Source organism: Mobula hypostoma, chromosome 9, assembly GCF_963921235.1.
Source record: "Mobula hypostoma chromosome 9, sMobHyp1.1, whole genome shotgun sequence".
Lineage (NCBI taxonomy): Eukaryota > Metazoa > Chordata > Chondrichthyes > Myliobatiformes > Myliobatidae > Mobula > Mobula hypostoma.
In genome coordinates this window covers 54,984,651-55,000,911 of record NC_086105.1, presented here as the reverse complement: position 1 = coordinate 55,000,911, position 16,261 = coordinate 54,984,651, and the positions used below count along the sequence as shown (strand labels likewise).

General features: G+C 46.4%; 1 protein-coding gene across 1 annotated transcript in view; it reads right to left on the bottom strand.

Moving 5' to 3' along the window:
• Positions 1-16,261, bottom strand: part of LOC134351732 (protein-methionine sulfoxide oxidase mical3a-like) — a 298,787-nt gene that overhangs the window by 125,177 nt on the left and 157,349 nt on the right. The window contains exons 17-19 of the mRNA XM_063058319.1: positions 10,254-10,298; positions 7,138-7,233; positions 977-1,063 (exon numbers count right to left, since the gene is read on the bottom strand). Of these exons, the coding sequence (XP_062914389.1) occupies positions 977-1,063; positions 7,138-7,233; positions 10,254-10,298 (228 nt within the window). The remainder of the gene's footprint in view (positions 1-976; positions 1,064-7,137; positions 7,234-10,253; positions 10,299-16,261) is intronic.

Here is a 16,261-nt window from a genome sequence, read left to right as displayed (position 1 = left end):
GCGGCAAATGGTCTGAGCATCGTGCAAAAGAGAGAGGGGCTTGGACTCCACTGCCCACAGGACTGGGGTTTCCAGCTGGGAAATATGCATCCGGTGCAGACACTGCTTGTACTGGGCTGTGCAGGAGAGGTCACTTCAGGTCAGTGTGTGCTCTACGGATGCTCCCTCTGCACTAACGCACATTCCCAGATGATGTGCGGCAGTGCTTGGCGAAGATCATCCTAACCCACCACCTGATACAGACCGCGGCGGGTTAACTGTCAGTTAGAAATGAAGAGAATTCTCTCTACAGTGACCCGTTTCAAACTTCTAGGCAACCAAGGGTTAGAAGCTTCTTGCAAGCTGCCCATCTGACACTTCCAGGCCAAACTGTGCATGAGCCACACCATTGGCAGCAGGAGTGGGGCTGTGCAACAGTGTCTGATGCACCGCGCACCGTGGGATCAACAAGGTAAAAGCGATTCTACTGACACGCAGATCGATGTGAAGGTTAGAGTGGAGTTCTCCAGAGGTGGTAAGGGCTGAAGAATTCCCCAGAGTTGACAATAAAAAAAATTTCTGCAAGTCCACTGGGAAAAATCAAAGCCTGTTGTCTGTAAACCTGAGTCGATGAAGCCCTGTCCTGGGGTTTGAGACCTGTGTATGTGCATAGGTGGGAGGGAGGAACGGGGCCTGATTTGCTGTTGTGTTCGATGTTGTTCTGCTAGGCATTGTGAGCATGCTACATTTGTGCCGGACTGCGTGGTGACACTTGTGGGCTGTACCCAGCACGCCCACAGGTGTTTTAGTTGTAAATGCGAATGACTCAATCACTATATGCTTGATGTAGACGTGATAAATTAGCTTGAATTTTGAATCTGAAAAGCAAGGAGACCCACGGGAAGTAGTGAGGAGAAGAATTGCGAGCAGGAACACAGGTCACTAGCGAAAGCCGGAAACAAGCAGGTGAACTAGTAAGGCAATGTAGTGACATCACCTGTCTGCAACGCAGTGGACCCAGGACTGGCCAGGGAAGCATTACAATCTTCCTGGGATAAACTTGCAACTGCTGCATGTCTCTTCTCTTAGGTCAGAAAAATGAGGAGAGAAAACAGGCATTAGGCAACACACCGGATGACAGTAATACTCAGTCTGCTGCCGATACAGAGTGGCAGCAAGTTAGACCAATTACTCCTCACCCTCTGTACTCCTGATGGTGCAGGACGCAGGAATGTACAAGAATACCCAGTGCACGTTTCCACTTTCACCTCTTCTCCCCACTCCCATCAGGCAGAAGATACAAAACTCTGAAAGCACATATCACCAGGCTAAAGGACAACTTCTATCCCATCGTAATCAGACTCTTGAATGGACCTCTTGTACAATAAGACGGACTTTTGGCCTCAGTATCTGGAGCAGCACGGTAGCGTAGTGCTTTACAAAACCAGCAACCCGGGTTCATTTCTTGCCACTGTCTGTAAGGAGTTTGCACATTCTTCCTGTGACTGTGTGGGTTTCCTTTGCGTACTCCAGTTTCCTCCCACAGTCCAAAGGCATCCCAGTTGTTGGGTTAAATGGTTATTATAAATTATCTTGCGATCAGGTTCAAATTGGGAGTTGCTGGGTGGTGCAGCTCAAAGGGCAGGGATGGGATGGATAGATTGATAAGTAAACAGCAAATACGTAAACAGGAAAAAATACTGTTCTTTGTTTGATCTTGCACCTTATCGTCCACCTGCACTGTCCCTGCAGCTGTTACACTTAATTCTGCATTGTTGTTTTACCTTATTCTAGCTCAATGCATTGTGTATTGATTTGAACTGTATGAACAAGCTTTTGAAGACAATAGTAAAACAATCAATACTACAGAGTATGTAAAGTCAGAAAGGTTGATACTAGTGTTTCAGGCTAACTGCCTCTAGTTCATAGCATTGTGGCAGCCTAAGCTTATCACCTTCTTCCGGCATTGCCAGAGTACAGTACGCCAACCCTCCCCATGCCTGTACAATTGAATCATTAACGCTGCACACATTGCAGCTGCTATTGAGCTCCTGAAACTGAGGCGGGGAATGATTTACTGGGTGCTGTTCAGTGAAGAGCTGTGGGTAGTGTTCAACCTCATTCAGATGACATCATGTTCGCTTGGGTTTGCACGCTGAAGGATCTCACTGAGTGCATCTCCAGTGCTGATACGTTCATGCTCCCGGACAGGGTCCTGGGTCTGAGGGCAGGTGAATGCGCCATTGAACAGGTTGGTACAATGGGTTTAAGAGTAGAGGTGCGCCTTTACCTGCTTCCAGTGAGGTGTTTGTGTTTCGTCCCTCTGCCCGAGGTAGGGATGCTCTTGGGATGAAAGGTTTGACTGGGAGTGTATGCATTGGCAAACATCCAGTCAGGGACGGCAGGGAGCAAGACAGCGGCACAGTAGTCAAGCAATGCGGGCCGAGGGGACACAGAACAAGGCAAAACAAACGCAAGAAAACAAAACAGGAGATAGTTAAGGCTTGTTTAAAAATGTGATGCTTTTGTTTGAAAATAGGATGATTTGGGATTTAGAAGGTGCTTTAACACCCAGTTGACAGGAGTAATTCACATTGAGAGGTACTTCAGGAAATGGTTCACAGTCAGCAGACCTCTCATCCTTATCAATCTTCCTGGAGCAGAATGAACATGCAAAGTTCGGATAAGTTCCAAAGGGTCGCCTTACATTACCCAGGGTCTCCAGACTCTGATATTATGTTTTGGCCTCAAACCCAAACCAAGTTTCAGCTGCCTTGACACCTCTTCTGCTTCTCTGAAAAGTGGAAGTCTACCAGGCCAAGAGCTGAGGGGCGGGAAGTGACTGCTTCCTTCAGACTCCTGAACTTCGGTAAGTGTTTACAGCTTCCAATTGCAAAGTACTCCAGCTGTGTCTTGTGAAGGTTTGGTGCAGTTGGAAATGGGCCAATGAAGGCAGGTGTGACTAGTTCAGGAGGACACGTTCCTTGGCAGGGGGAGTTGGGCTGGAGAGCTGTTTGCACACCATATGACTAGAACTCTTCTCTATCTGTGATATCTGTTGATGGACTTGTGGTGCAACATGATCCTAAATGCACGCCTCAAACACTGACAATTTGATGAAAAGTCATACACTTAAAGCACTAATGCTCTTTCTGCCTCCACAAATGCTGCTCGATCTGCGGAGTATTTCCGAGACCTCCTTTCCCATTATGGCCCTGTGAAGCGCCATTTTCTCTGGCCATTTCCCAACGTTAATAAGACCATAATAGGAGCAGAATTAGGCCATTTGGCCTCTGGAGTCTGCTCCACCATTCATTCATGGCTGGTTTTATTATCCATCTCAACCGCATTCTTCTGCCTTCTCCTCAGAATCTTTAACACCCTTGCTAATCAAGAACCTATTAACCTCTGCTTTTAATGTACTCAATGACGCCCTCCACAGCCGCCTGTGGCAATGAAATCCACAGATTCGCCAACTTTTGGTTTTAAAAATTCCTCATCATCTCTGTTCTAAAGGAATGTCCGTGTATTCTGAGGCTGTGCCCTTTGATCCTAGACCCATTATTGGAAACGTCTTTTCCACGTCCACTCTATCAAGGCTTTTCAGTGTTCAGTAGGTTTCAGTGAGATCCCCCTTCATTCTTCTAAACTCCAGTGACTACAGGTCAAGAGCCATCAAATGCTCCTTTAGAAGACTACACCATCTTGTTGTAAAGGCATCTTCAGGACTTGAGTGCTGAGTAGACAATTATACTCAGTCATGTTGTACAGTACAACTCGCCTTCAACATATCCCAGGACTCCATTTGCATATTTTACATCCTTTGCTACTCTCACTCCCTCCAATATCTTTAAGCTCTCCTCAAAACGCTGAAGGAACTCAGCAACTCAGGCAGCATGTACCGAAGGAAATAAAACAATCAATAATTTGGGTGAGACCTTTCATCAGTCATGACGAAGGATCTTGGCCGGAAACATTGTCTGCTTATTCCCCTCCACAGATGCTCCCTGACTTGCTAAATTCCTTCAGCATTCTCTGTGTGTTGTTCAAGATTTCCAACATCTGCAGAATCTCGTGTTTTTGAACTCTTCATATTTTGAAACCATCAAGATCCCCATCATTGCTAACATTAATGATGTAGATACACTTCCTACTGCTATTGTTTTTCCATAGCAACCACCTTCCTATTGCTCCACTGCCTGTCACTTACTGCTGATCCATCCCTATATCCATATCCTTTCATATCTCTGACGTTCCTTCTTACTCATTTTCAAACTTTAGCCAGACACTGGTAACACTGATCTTGTACCTCTGTGTAACCCCTGATAAAAATGGAACAGGTTTCAGCATACATCCAGGAAGGAACCATCAGAGAATCGATGAGGGAGCCATCACCATTTTGCACCATCCCAGGAAACATCTGGTTTATCCTAATCTGCCTTCTTTCCAATGAATGTTTTGTCTCTGTTCAATGCATTCCATAGATGCCTTCTGAATTATTTCTGCTGCAACCAACCTTTTATTTGGCATCCTATCAAATACTCACTAAATATTCCCACCCCTCTGCAAACTCTCCTCCCTCATGTAAATCTCCACCAGATTCCAGAATCCCTTTCCAAAATTCCATTGCTAATTTAGAATTTTCTCCTGTTGTCCCACATTACTTCACCGTTTTGGGTTGTATATTCTATACTTGCAGTTCCACTGTTTTAACCCATATTTACTGTGATCCATCTCCAACCTGGAAACCTGCTCCTGTTCCATCTTTGAAGGGGGCGGCACAGGTACAGAAGAGGTTTAAGAAGGCATAAAAGCTATTTCCATTTGTTACCTGGTGTACGGAGTACAAGTGCAGGGAATTCCTGATACAACTTTAGTGTGGTCACGCTATAGAAAGGAATCAGAATCTGATATATTATCACTGAAATATGTTGATATTAAGAAGCAGCTCCCAATCTACTTTTACCAGGTCCTGTCTAATGCTCTGAAATTGGTCTTCTCCCCCAACTTAGAACCGAATAAGCAGACTATCATCATCCCTCTCCATAACTATCTTGAAACTTAGAATCATGATCGCTCTTCCCAAATTGCTCCCCCATTGACACTTCCCCCACTTGCCCAAATTCAATCCCCAAGATTATGTCCAGTAGAGGCCTTCCTCATGTCGGACCATTTCTGTATTGGCTCAGAAAAAGTTCTCTGGGTGTTCTATACAAATTCTACCCTATCCAAGCACTAAGGTTATAAGCTGCCTAGATGGAATATGATCCATCACCATCCATCACCAGAGCCTGTTTAAATTCTATCTGTACGTTTCTGTCACACTTATACAACAGTTGAATTCCCAGAGGGATATCATATTCCAGTTGTACACTCTGATCTGTCGCATACGCCACTGTGGATACACTGTTCCAAGCTGGTTCGAAACCCAAACATACATTTTATTTTGCACAATAGTTATTGCCATGTTTTGACCCAGCAATGACTTTGTTGAAGATCAGATCAACAGATGACAGTGGGAAGAACTGGTTGAAGATTACACAGACACACACTCTCTCCATCTCTCACAACGCATACTCTCTCACACACACAAACCCACAGAAGCTGACGGCTAGAGGTGAGCCTTGGATTGTGTGGCTGAAGGATTCCTACTGCCAAACACCAGGGCAGCTGTGTCGCAGGGCAAGTACACGGTCGGACTTCTGGACTGCGTGTGCCTCCTGATCTGGGAGCTGACTGCTGGTCAAGAGACAGTGTCTGGAAGCACTGTGTGAACCGAGGACAGAGGAGCAGTGTGCTCACTGGGTAAATGAACCTCTAGACTTTGTAGTATCTCACCCTAGCACTATTCCATCTGCTCCATCCCTTCCTTCTTCAGGGTGGTATCCAACAGTCCACACACCTTGACTGAGGCCAACCAGTGTGTTCAGTGTAACAGAAATGTCCAGCTTTTATTTTCTATGTTTATAAAACTAAGGACCTACAATGACTGCAACCCGAGCCCCCACACAGACCCCTAGGATCCTACATACCACACACCCTCAGTCAGAATAAGAACCTACAAGCAATGCCTTTTTAAATTAAACTACCTTCAAGTTCCCATTACTCCCACAATATTAAGCTGTCCATTATTCTATCAGAATCAATTATCACTGACTTATATGATATAACATTTGTCGCTTGCCAAAGTCCTGACTTATTCAGTCAGATTCCGAATTGTGTGTGTGTGTGTGTGTGTGTGTGTGAGTGAGAGAGCGAATGTGCGTGAGAGAAAGAGAGTGTGTGCATCTGTGTATTTTGAGAGGACAGAGTCTGTATATGTTGAGAGATCAGAGTGGGTGTGTGCACGTGTTGAGAGGTTGGCGCATGTATGTGATTGTGTATTTTGAGAGGATGGTGTGTGTGAGTATATGCAAGAGTGTGTGTTGGGAAAACGGAGACTGTGTGTGCATTTCACTGATCATGCATGTATAAAGTGCACCCTCACACACGCACGTGTCTGCTTGTGACTGGAGTCACAGGCTCAGAATGAGGCAGTAGCCATGCAGAACCAAGAGGAGAAAATTCCTCATCCAAGGATTCACCATCCTCCAGATATCTCAGCCCAAGCTTCACTCTGTTTATTCATTGGAGAGCATGACAGACTTGCAGAGAGAATTGTGCTGAGATTATACACACAACGGTCACCATCTCACTGAAGGATGAAGCAGTCATGAGGGCTGATGTTTAGAAGAATGAGGGGGAACTCATTGTAACCTGCCAAACATTGAAAGGCATAGACAGAATAGATGTGAAGGGGATCAGAGGCACAGCTGCAGAACAGAAGGACGTCCCTTCAGAATTGAGGCAAGAAGGAATTTCTTTAGTGAGAGGAAGGTGAATTTTTGGAATTCATTGCCACATATGAAAGTGCAGGCCAAGTCATTAGGTACATGTTGAGCAGAGGTTGATAGGTTCATGAATAGTAAGGGTGTCAAAGGTTGCAAAGAGAATAGGGTTGAGAGAGATAATAAATCAGTCATGATGGAATGGCGGGGCAGACTCAACGAGCCAAATGGCCTAATTCTGCTCCTATGTCATGGCCTCCTCCTCCTATGTTTCCTCACATTCCCCCATTGAACATACGTGGTCCCCCACACCCAAATCATCCACCCTTACCTGACTCTTCAATCCACCGACATTGACCTCGGACTTGGAGAGGAGCTTGTCAGTTATGGTTTTGATGTTTCCCCTCTGGTGCATATCCCGTTCCTCCTACCGAGAGTAATGCATGGAGGAAAGCAAGTGGTTAACATATCAATATTACAGGACCAACAACCATCGCTGACTGTAAGGAGTTTGTATATTCTTCCTGTGACTGCCCGGGTTTCCTCTGGGTGCTCCGCTTTCCACCCACATTCCTAAGTACGGGTTAGTAGGTTAATTGATCACGAGTATAATTGGCTAGTGTGGGCTCATTGGGTCAGAAGGGGCTGCTACCATGCTGCATCTCTAGAGTAAAACTGAATAAAATAGTGAAACATATACACAAGAGATTCCACAGATGCTGGAAATTCAGAGCAACACACACAAAATGATGGAGAAACGCAGGAAGAGTTTTGAAGGCATGACAGAATTCCTTCAGTACTTTGTGTGTGTTGCGCTTAAAACAGCAAAACATCACCTCCACCACCCAGAGCACACACAACTGGTGGTATTTTGGCCTCTGCAGCTGCTCCACGTCTTTCCAGCACTGGGTTTGCTCTGGAATACAGTGGTGGGACAGAGAGCAGTCTCCGTTACCCGGGCCTGGACCTGACCAATATTGAACTTCCAGAAGGCAGTTCAGGGAGGCCTGTACCCCAACACTGGGAATTACTGTATGTGTGGGCAACTGTACCCACTACTCAGTATGTGCCATACTAATGAGATTTACACTCTTTCTTAACCAGTACATAAAACACAGAGCACTACAATACAGGAACAGGCTGTCTGGTCCACTGTGCCTGTGCGGACCATGACACCACTTCAAACTATTCCCATCGGCCTGCCCATGTTCTACACCCATTCCCTGCCTGGCTAAATGCCCCTTACACATAGCTATTGTATCTGCTTCCAGCACCTCCCCAGGCAGTGTCTTCCAGGGACCAACCACTTGTTGTGTACAAAAAGACTTGCCTCATAAATCTCTTTTAAATGTTTCCCTCCTCCTCACTCTCAACCCATTCCCTCTAGTACCTGACACTTCCACCCTGGGAGAAAGCACTCTGGCCATCTGCCCTCTCTATGCCTCAGATAATTTTATAAACTCTAAGGATTAAGGGTGAACTTTATTTGTCACATGTACATTGAAACATGCAGTCAATCTGCATTGGAAATAATTCCAAAAATGTGTAGCTCCGTTGGTTGAAGGTTGGGTTGAGTTGTTCTTCGATCTTGGCAATTTACCTGCAAATGTTTCAACACTGAGCGAAAAGACATCGTTGTGCATTGAGGTCTAGAATTTTGCCCGCACTGGCTCCCGAATAGGATTGAGGTTTTCTGCGACAATTCTGTAAAACACATAGACCTCGATCCTATTTAAGAGCTGATGCAGGCAAAATTCCAGATCACAATGAAGCAAGTTCGCCACACAAGATTCCTTCCCGACATCACAACTGAGTTTCTGAAATTATGACAAATCAGCTGATCGAAAAGTATATAAAAGCCAAGCACTCGGAGGACAAACCACCCTCAACAGCACACCGACGATGTCTTCTCGCATGGTGACAGAACATTTGCAAGTAATTGCTAAGTTGGGAGAACAACTCAACCCAATCAGTCAAATGCATTATTTGTGCAGGGTTCTCAGTAATACTAGATGGACTGTTAACTGTTAATCACTTATTACCGAAATGGCTTCCCTGAAGTGTTATATTAAAATGGCTTCTCGTACTGTTAACTGCTGAGCAAGGGGTTCTCTGTAACAGCAATGTTTGGGTGATACTATGTGATAATGGAAATTGTATTCACTTGTTAGCCAATGGAAGTCATGTTATGTTATTTTGTTTATGTGTGCTGAGTTGAGGAGTGTGGGCTTTTTCAGGAGGCGTGGAGAAAGGACGGACGTGCGGGGAACGGACAGCGGTTCCAGGGCAGCAGATACCGGACCTCGGGGGGTTCGGATGGTGGCCGGAGTCTCGGAAGGACGTTGTGGATGGAATCAGAGGCGTGAGCTCCAACATATTAATATATTATGTGCACAAGAGTGATAAGTTACTTATGTGGTGCCTTTTCTTTTAGTTGTTGCTACTAACCCATCACCAAAACTTGCTATAAAGTATAACTCTTTACTCGCACTTGGTACATTGTTTCATATTTGTGTCGTGGCTGATCATTGGGTGCCTCACACCGTATCTGCACCAAAGCATTTGCACCGTTTGGCGGGGTCGACGGCTATTCATCCGAGACAACGGGAGTCAAGTTGGGGCAAAAGCCGTTACACTTGCATCAATGATCTACACAGTCTGAGGATCGTGCTGGGTGCAGCCCGCAAGTGTCACCATGTTTCTGTTGCCAATGTAGCCCACCCACGACTTACTGACCCTAACCGGTAAATCTGTGGAATATAGGAGCATCTTTGGAATGGAATAAACCCACGTGGTCAAGGGGAGAATGTATAAACTCCTTACAGACAGAGCAGTGGGAATCGAACCATGATTGCCGACGCTGTAAAGCATTGTACTAAATGCTACGCTATCGTGCTACCCTATCATAACATCCAACAGACCAGAAAATCTGAGACTCCATGATCACCAAAGCCATCAGTGTGCTGGATTGTCAGAGATTTACAGTACACATGGTCAGAGAGTACATGATGGGGACCACCAGTGGAACCCTTAACTGAATTAAACCTGATGTGTAGAGACAGAAAGAACAGGCCACAGGTTCAGCGTGTAAAATGATAACACTGAGAGCTCCACACGGACCAGGGTCACAGTGGACAGACGGTGGTCACTATACACTGGCAAAATGCAGACAGTGGTCTCTGTACAGAGGGTCACTGGTACATAGGGACAGTGGAGTCAGCTATCATTCTGTAAACAGGGTCAGGCAGGGGTCACAGGGTGAATGAGGTCAGGGTTTACTCTGTATGCGAGGTCAGAGGTCACTGTACACAGGGTTAGTGGAGTCAGAGGTTACAGGAATGGTAGGGGGTCACTCTACACACGGTCAGGGGTCACCTGGTACCCAAGGTCAAGGGTCAGTGTACACGAGGTGGGTGGGATCCCTCTCCACGCAGGGAACTAACTCACTTTTCTCCCTGTTGGATTCATCATTGTTGCCCGTCTGGCAAGACCCTAAACAGAAACACAGAGGAAGAGGTAAGCGGAGGGAGATGTCGAGCGTGTAGGGAAGCACACACAGGGTGAGGGTTTACACTGGAACACAGTGAGGTCAGGGGTGACTGGTGTAGGATCAGGGGTCACTGCGAATACAGGATGAGTGGGGTCGGGTCATTAAGTGAACAGTATAAGTGGGGTCAGGTCACTGTGAACACGGTGACTGAGGGCAGGGGTGACGATGGACGTGATATTAGCGGGGCTGGGGACACTGAACACAGTGTGAGTGGACTCAGGAGGTCACTTTGAATGGGTTCGGGTTACTGTGTACACAGGGAGATTGGTTTCGGGGGTCACGGTGTACACAGAAAGAGTGGAGTCAGAGTGAGTGACCGTGATAGCTCTCTATCTGAACTGTCTCACTTGTTTCTCTGTTAACCTGGACAGTGACTCGTGTCCTACATCTTCCTAAAATACAGAAACACAGAGACAAATCTGTCAGCAACCTCAGGGTCGTGTGTTCACTGTACAAGGAGACAAAGGATACAGGGTTATTTTACTTGCAGGATGAGTGGGGTCAAGAGGCTCAGAGTAAATGTACGTAGGGTCAGGGTGAATTGACCCTTTAGGTTTAGAACTGGCTTGCCCATAGAAGACAGAGAGTAGAGGTCGAAAGGACTTAATCTAGCTGGAGGTCTGTGATAAGTGGTGTTCCGCAGGGATCTGTGCTGTTTGTGTTGTATATAAATGACCTGGATGAAAACGTAGATAGGTGGGTTAGTACGTTTGCAGATGATACAAAAACCAGTGGTGTTGTGGAGTGTGTAAAAGATTGGCAAAGAATACAGCAGGATTTAAATCAGTTGCAGCTTTGAGTGGAGAAATGCCAAATTGAGTTTAACTTGGTCTAATGTGAAGTAAATCACCTTGGTAGATCAAATTAAGTGTCGATGAGCAGAGGGATCTTGGGGTGCAGGTTCATAGCTCCTTGAAAGTGGCTACACAGGTCGGTAGGATTGTTAAGAAGGCTTTTGGAATGCTTGCCTTTATTAGTTGAGGCACTGAGTTCAAAAGTCAGGAAGTTATGTTGCAGCTTTATAAAACTCTAGTTAGGCCACATCAGGAATATTGTATACAGTTCTGGTTGCTTTGTTACAGGAAAGATGTTGAGGCTTTGGAGCGTGTGCAGAGAGGTTTATCAGATGTTGCCTGGATTAGAGGGTATGTTAGACAAACCTAAGTTGTTTTCTCTGGAGTGGTCAAGGCTGAGGGGATAATACTTTGAGAGGCAAAAACAGAGTAGGCGGACAGCATCTTTTTCCCAGGGTAAAAATGTCTACTACCAGAGGGCATGCACTTAAGGTGAGAGGAGGGAATTTAGCCATTTGTTTACTAATTCATTTTGTTTGGCACAATACTGTGGGCTGAAGGGCCCGTTCCTGTGCTGCATTGTTCTGTGTTCTACATTCTATGCAATACTGTACATGAGGTCAGGGTTTATTCTCTGTACATGTGGCCAGTAAATTGGAGGCCACGTGATACACAGGGTCGAGGACAACGTACACTAGGGTCAGGTTTTTCTCTGAGAAAACCCTGCTTTCTCAGAGTTAGGAGGTCTGTGGACACTCTATACACAGAGTCAGCAGTCACTCTGTACACAGGGTCAGTGGGTCACTATTCAGAGTCAATGGTCACTCTGTACACAAGGTCAGAGGTCATCGTAGATGGGTGGGTGGGATCCAACACACACACACTCACTTTACATGGGGAACTAACTCACTTGTTTCCCTGCTGACTTCAATGTTGCTGGTCTAGCAAAACCCTAAAACAGAAATAGAGGGAGAGGCGAGTGGAGGGGGGAAGACAATGCTGCTGATCAACTGTGTGGGGAAAGCAAACATAGGGCTTAGATTACACTGGGAGAGGGATCCCAGGATACTGGGTGCACTGGCACCCACCACGGGAGCACCCCACGCCCAGGCCTCCATCTGCATGACAGGGTCCGTGCTCACAGCAAGGTTAGAGGTGACTGATGATCATCTATTGGGAATCAGGGGTCACCCCGTACATAAGATGACTGGGGTCAGGGGTCTCTGTGTATAGTTTTTAAAAAAATTATTCATTTACAGAATATGGGCGCAGCCTACTAAGCCAGCATTTATTGCCCATCCCTAGCTGCCTTCTTGAACCGCTGCAGTCCCTGAGGTGTGGGTACACCCACAGCGCCGTTAGGGAGGGAATTCCATGATTTTAACCCAGCATCAGTGAAGGAACGGCGATATAGTTCCAAGTTAGGATAGTGAGCGACATGGAGGGGGATTTCCAAGTGGTGGTGTTCCCAGGTATCTGCTGTACTCGTCCTTCCAGATGGTAGAGGTTGTGGGTCTGGAAGGTGCTGCCTTAGGTACTTTGGTATGTTGTTGCAGTACATGTTGTAGAGAATACACACTGCTATAACTATTCGTCGATGGTGGAGGGATTGGATGCTTGTGGAAGGGGTACCAATCAAGTGGGCTGCCTTGTACTAGATGGTATCAAGCTTCTTGAGTGTTGATGGAGCTGCACTCAACCAAACAAGTGGCAAGTATTCCATTACACTCCTGACCTGAGCTTTGTAGATGGTGGACAGGCTTTGGGGAGTCAGGAGCTGAGTTACATGCCGCAGGATTCCCAGCCTTTGACCTGGTCTGGTAGCCACGGTGGTTATATGGCTAGACCAGTTCAGTTTCCTGTCATTGGTAACCCCCAGGATGTTGATAGTAGGGGAATTCAGTGATGGTGATGCCACTGAATGTCAAGGGACAATGGTTAGAGACTCTCTTCCATTGCCTGGCACTTGTGTGGCTCGAATGTTACTTGCCACGTCAGCCCAAGTCTGGATATCTTCCAGGACCTGCTGCATTTGGGTATGAACTGTTTCACTATCTGAGGCATCACGAATGGTGCAGAACATTGTACAGTCATTTGCGAACATCCCCACTTCTGACCTTATGACAGAAGGAAGGTCATTGATGAAGAAGCTGAAGACGGTTGGTCCTCGGACGCTTCCCTGAGGAACTCCTGCAGTGATGTCCTGAGGATGAGATGATTGACCTCCAACCACCACAACCATCTTCCTTTGTGTCAATGATTCCAACCAGCGCTGGGTTTTCCCCCTAAATCCCAGTGACTCCATTTTAGCTAGGGCACCTTGATGCCAAGGGCTATCACTCTCACCTCACCTCTGGTATTTAGCTCTTTGGTCCATGTTTGGACCAAGGAGGTGATGAGGTCAGGAGCTGGGCATCCGTAAGCAGGTTATTGCTGAGAAGGTGCTGCCTGATAGCACTGTTGATGACTCCTTCCATGACTTTGCTGATGATTGGCTGCTAGGGTGCAATTGGCTGGGTTGAACTTGGCCTGTTTCTTGTGTACAGGACGTACCTGGGCAATTTTCCACATTGCCGGGTAGATGCCGGTGTTGTAGCTGTTCTGGAACAGCTTGGCTAGTGGTGCAGCAAGTTCTGGAGCGCAAATCTTCAGAATCATTGCCGGGATTTTGTCTGGGTTCATAGCTTTCGCAGTATCCAGTGCTTTCAGCTGTTTCTTGATATCACATGGAGGGAATTGGATTGGCTGCATTCTGACATCTGGAATGCTGGGGACTGGAGAAGGCAGAGCTGGATCTGACTGAAGATTGCTGCAAATGCCTCAGCCTTATCTTTTGATATCATTGAGGATGGGGATATTTGTGGAGCCTCCTCCTCCAGAGTTGTTTGATTGTCCACCACCATTCACGGCTGAACGTGGGACTACAGAGCTTAGGCATGACTCGTTGGTTGTGAGACTACTTAGCTCTGTCTATTACTTGCTGCTTATGGTGTTTGGCATGCAAGAAGTCCTGTATTGTGGCTTCACCAGGGTAACACCTCACATTAAGGCATGTCTGGTGCTATCATCAGACCAATCCTGATGTTTTCTGAACATGTACCCAAGGATGTTTTTGCAGGTATCGAGGATGGGTGGAGTTAGGTGTATCCCAGAGTCCTTCAACATCCTCTGAATATTTTTGATGGAAACTTTCCACATACAAAACCTGAAGATGCTGCTGGGTGGGGCAGTGTCAAGCAGGCTCTCGTGTTTTAGCCTTGGACAGGTCTGCTTCTCATGAACCCTCCTTTTTTCTCATGAGTCTGATGGACATGGTGGAGAGGATCAGGAGATGATCTGTCCAACAATCATCTGTGCCAATCACGGCCCTTGTGGTATTCACATCCCTAGCTCAGACAATGATACAGTCAGTGAGATGACACTGCTTAGATCATCACTGCTGCCAAGATGTCTTGAATTTGGTTTTCTGGCGCAAGAGTGTTGGAGATGCTAAGATTGTGCTCTGCACATATTGTGAGTAATAGTACTCCATTTGAGTGAATGTGGCTAAATGCCTCCCTTTCCTATAAGGTGGCATCTGTTATGTCTCGCGAGATGATGGATCTGCCCCTGGGTTTCCAGGGCGCAGACCTGGGCAAAGTTGTATGGAAGACTGGCAGTTGCCCATGCAGCAAGTCTCCCATCTCCACGACACCGATGTTGTCCAAGGGAAGGGCAAGGGCCGATACAGTTTGGCACCAGTGTCGTTGCAGGAGTTACCAGAACGAGGTTGAAGGCAACATCGGACTGCCTTAGGGACTCCAGCTTCGGATTTGTCCTCAGGGTTTACTCCCAAGCCTTTCCCATGAGTGGGCATGGCCGCAAGGCAGCGGAGGTTTGAAATCAAGTGTTTTCCCTCTCTTAGACCGACTGCCTTTCCAGGCTGACGAGCTCCATCTACCCGAAGCACTGGTTTTAAGGTGCCAGGACCCTTTCCTATGGTACACTTCTAAAGGCTGAAGTCCCAACCAACCCTGGCACTGAAGTCCCCCAATAGAATTATCTTATCCTCCTCGGGGATGCTTGACAGTGTTGTGTCTAGGCAACTGCAAAAGGCTTCTTTTTCATACCCATGTGAGTCCAGAATTGGTGCATAAGCACTCACAACGGTTGCCAGCTGGTTGTTGGCCAGCACTCAACAGAGATGTTCACTGATTCCCATGGGAAGTTCAGAGAGTTGACTGACAAGCTGGTTCTTTATTGCAAACCAAACACAATGGATCCTAGGCTCATCAGCTGCCTTCTCTTTTTGGAAGATGGTGTAACCACCATTCTTCTCCCTCAGTTGCCCTTAGTCAAGATACCTCTCAAGCTTGGGCAGTTAAATTACATTGGATTCAGTGAAGGATAACTAATTGGATTTGTAAGATGTATGTCACAGGGGTTAGAGCTGTTTGTAATTTATAGAAAGGATCTGAACAGGAATGTACAATATCTGTTTAATAAACTTATGGATTATACTAAAATAGGTGGCATTGTGTTCCAGTGAAAAAAGGTTGTCAAAAATTACAGGGGGATTTTGAACAGCTGGCTAAGTGTGTCAAGGTTTGACAAGTGACTTTCAGTTCAGGTAAGTGTGAAGTGTTGCATTTATGGAAATCAACCTGGTGAACGGTCAAATCAAGGAGTGTTGATCAACCGAGATACCTTGGTGAACAAGTATGTAAGTTCACTGTCCAGTGGTGTCAGAGTCGACAGGATGGTGAAGAAGATGCTTGGCACACTGACTTGCATCAGACTGGGCACTGAGTATAGGAGTACCTGTATGTTCTACTTGTATAAGACATCAGTGAAGGCCGCCCTTGGAGTATTACATACAGTTTTGATCATCTTGTTAAAGGAAAATAATTAAACAGTGCAGAAAGGATTTACCAGGATTTTGCCCGAGGTACAAGGAGAGGTTGAGTAGACAAGGATTTTGCTCCCTGGAACACAGGAAATCGAGGGGTGCCCTGATAGAGGTATACAAGAAGCTGAGGGGCACAGAAAGGGTGGCTCCTTAAGATTATTACAGCCAGGGGTGGCAATGGCGATGAGCTTCCACTATCTATTAAATGCTCCCAATGCGTGCG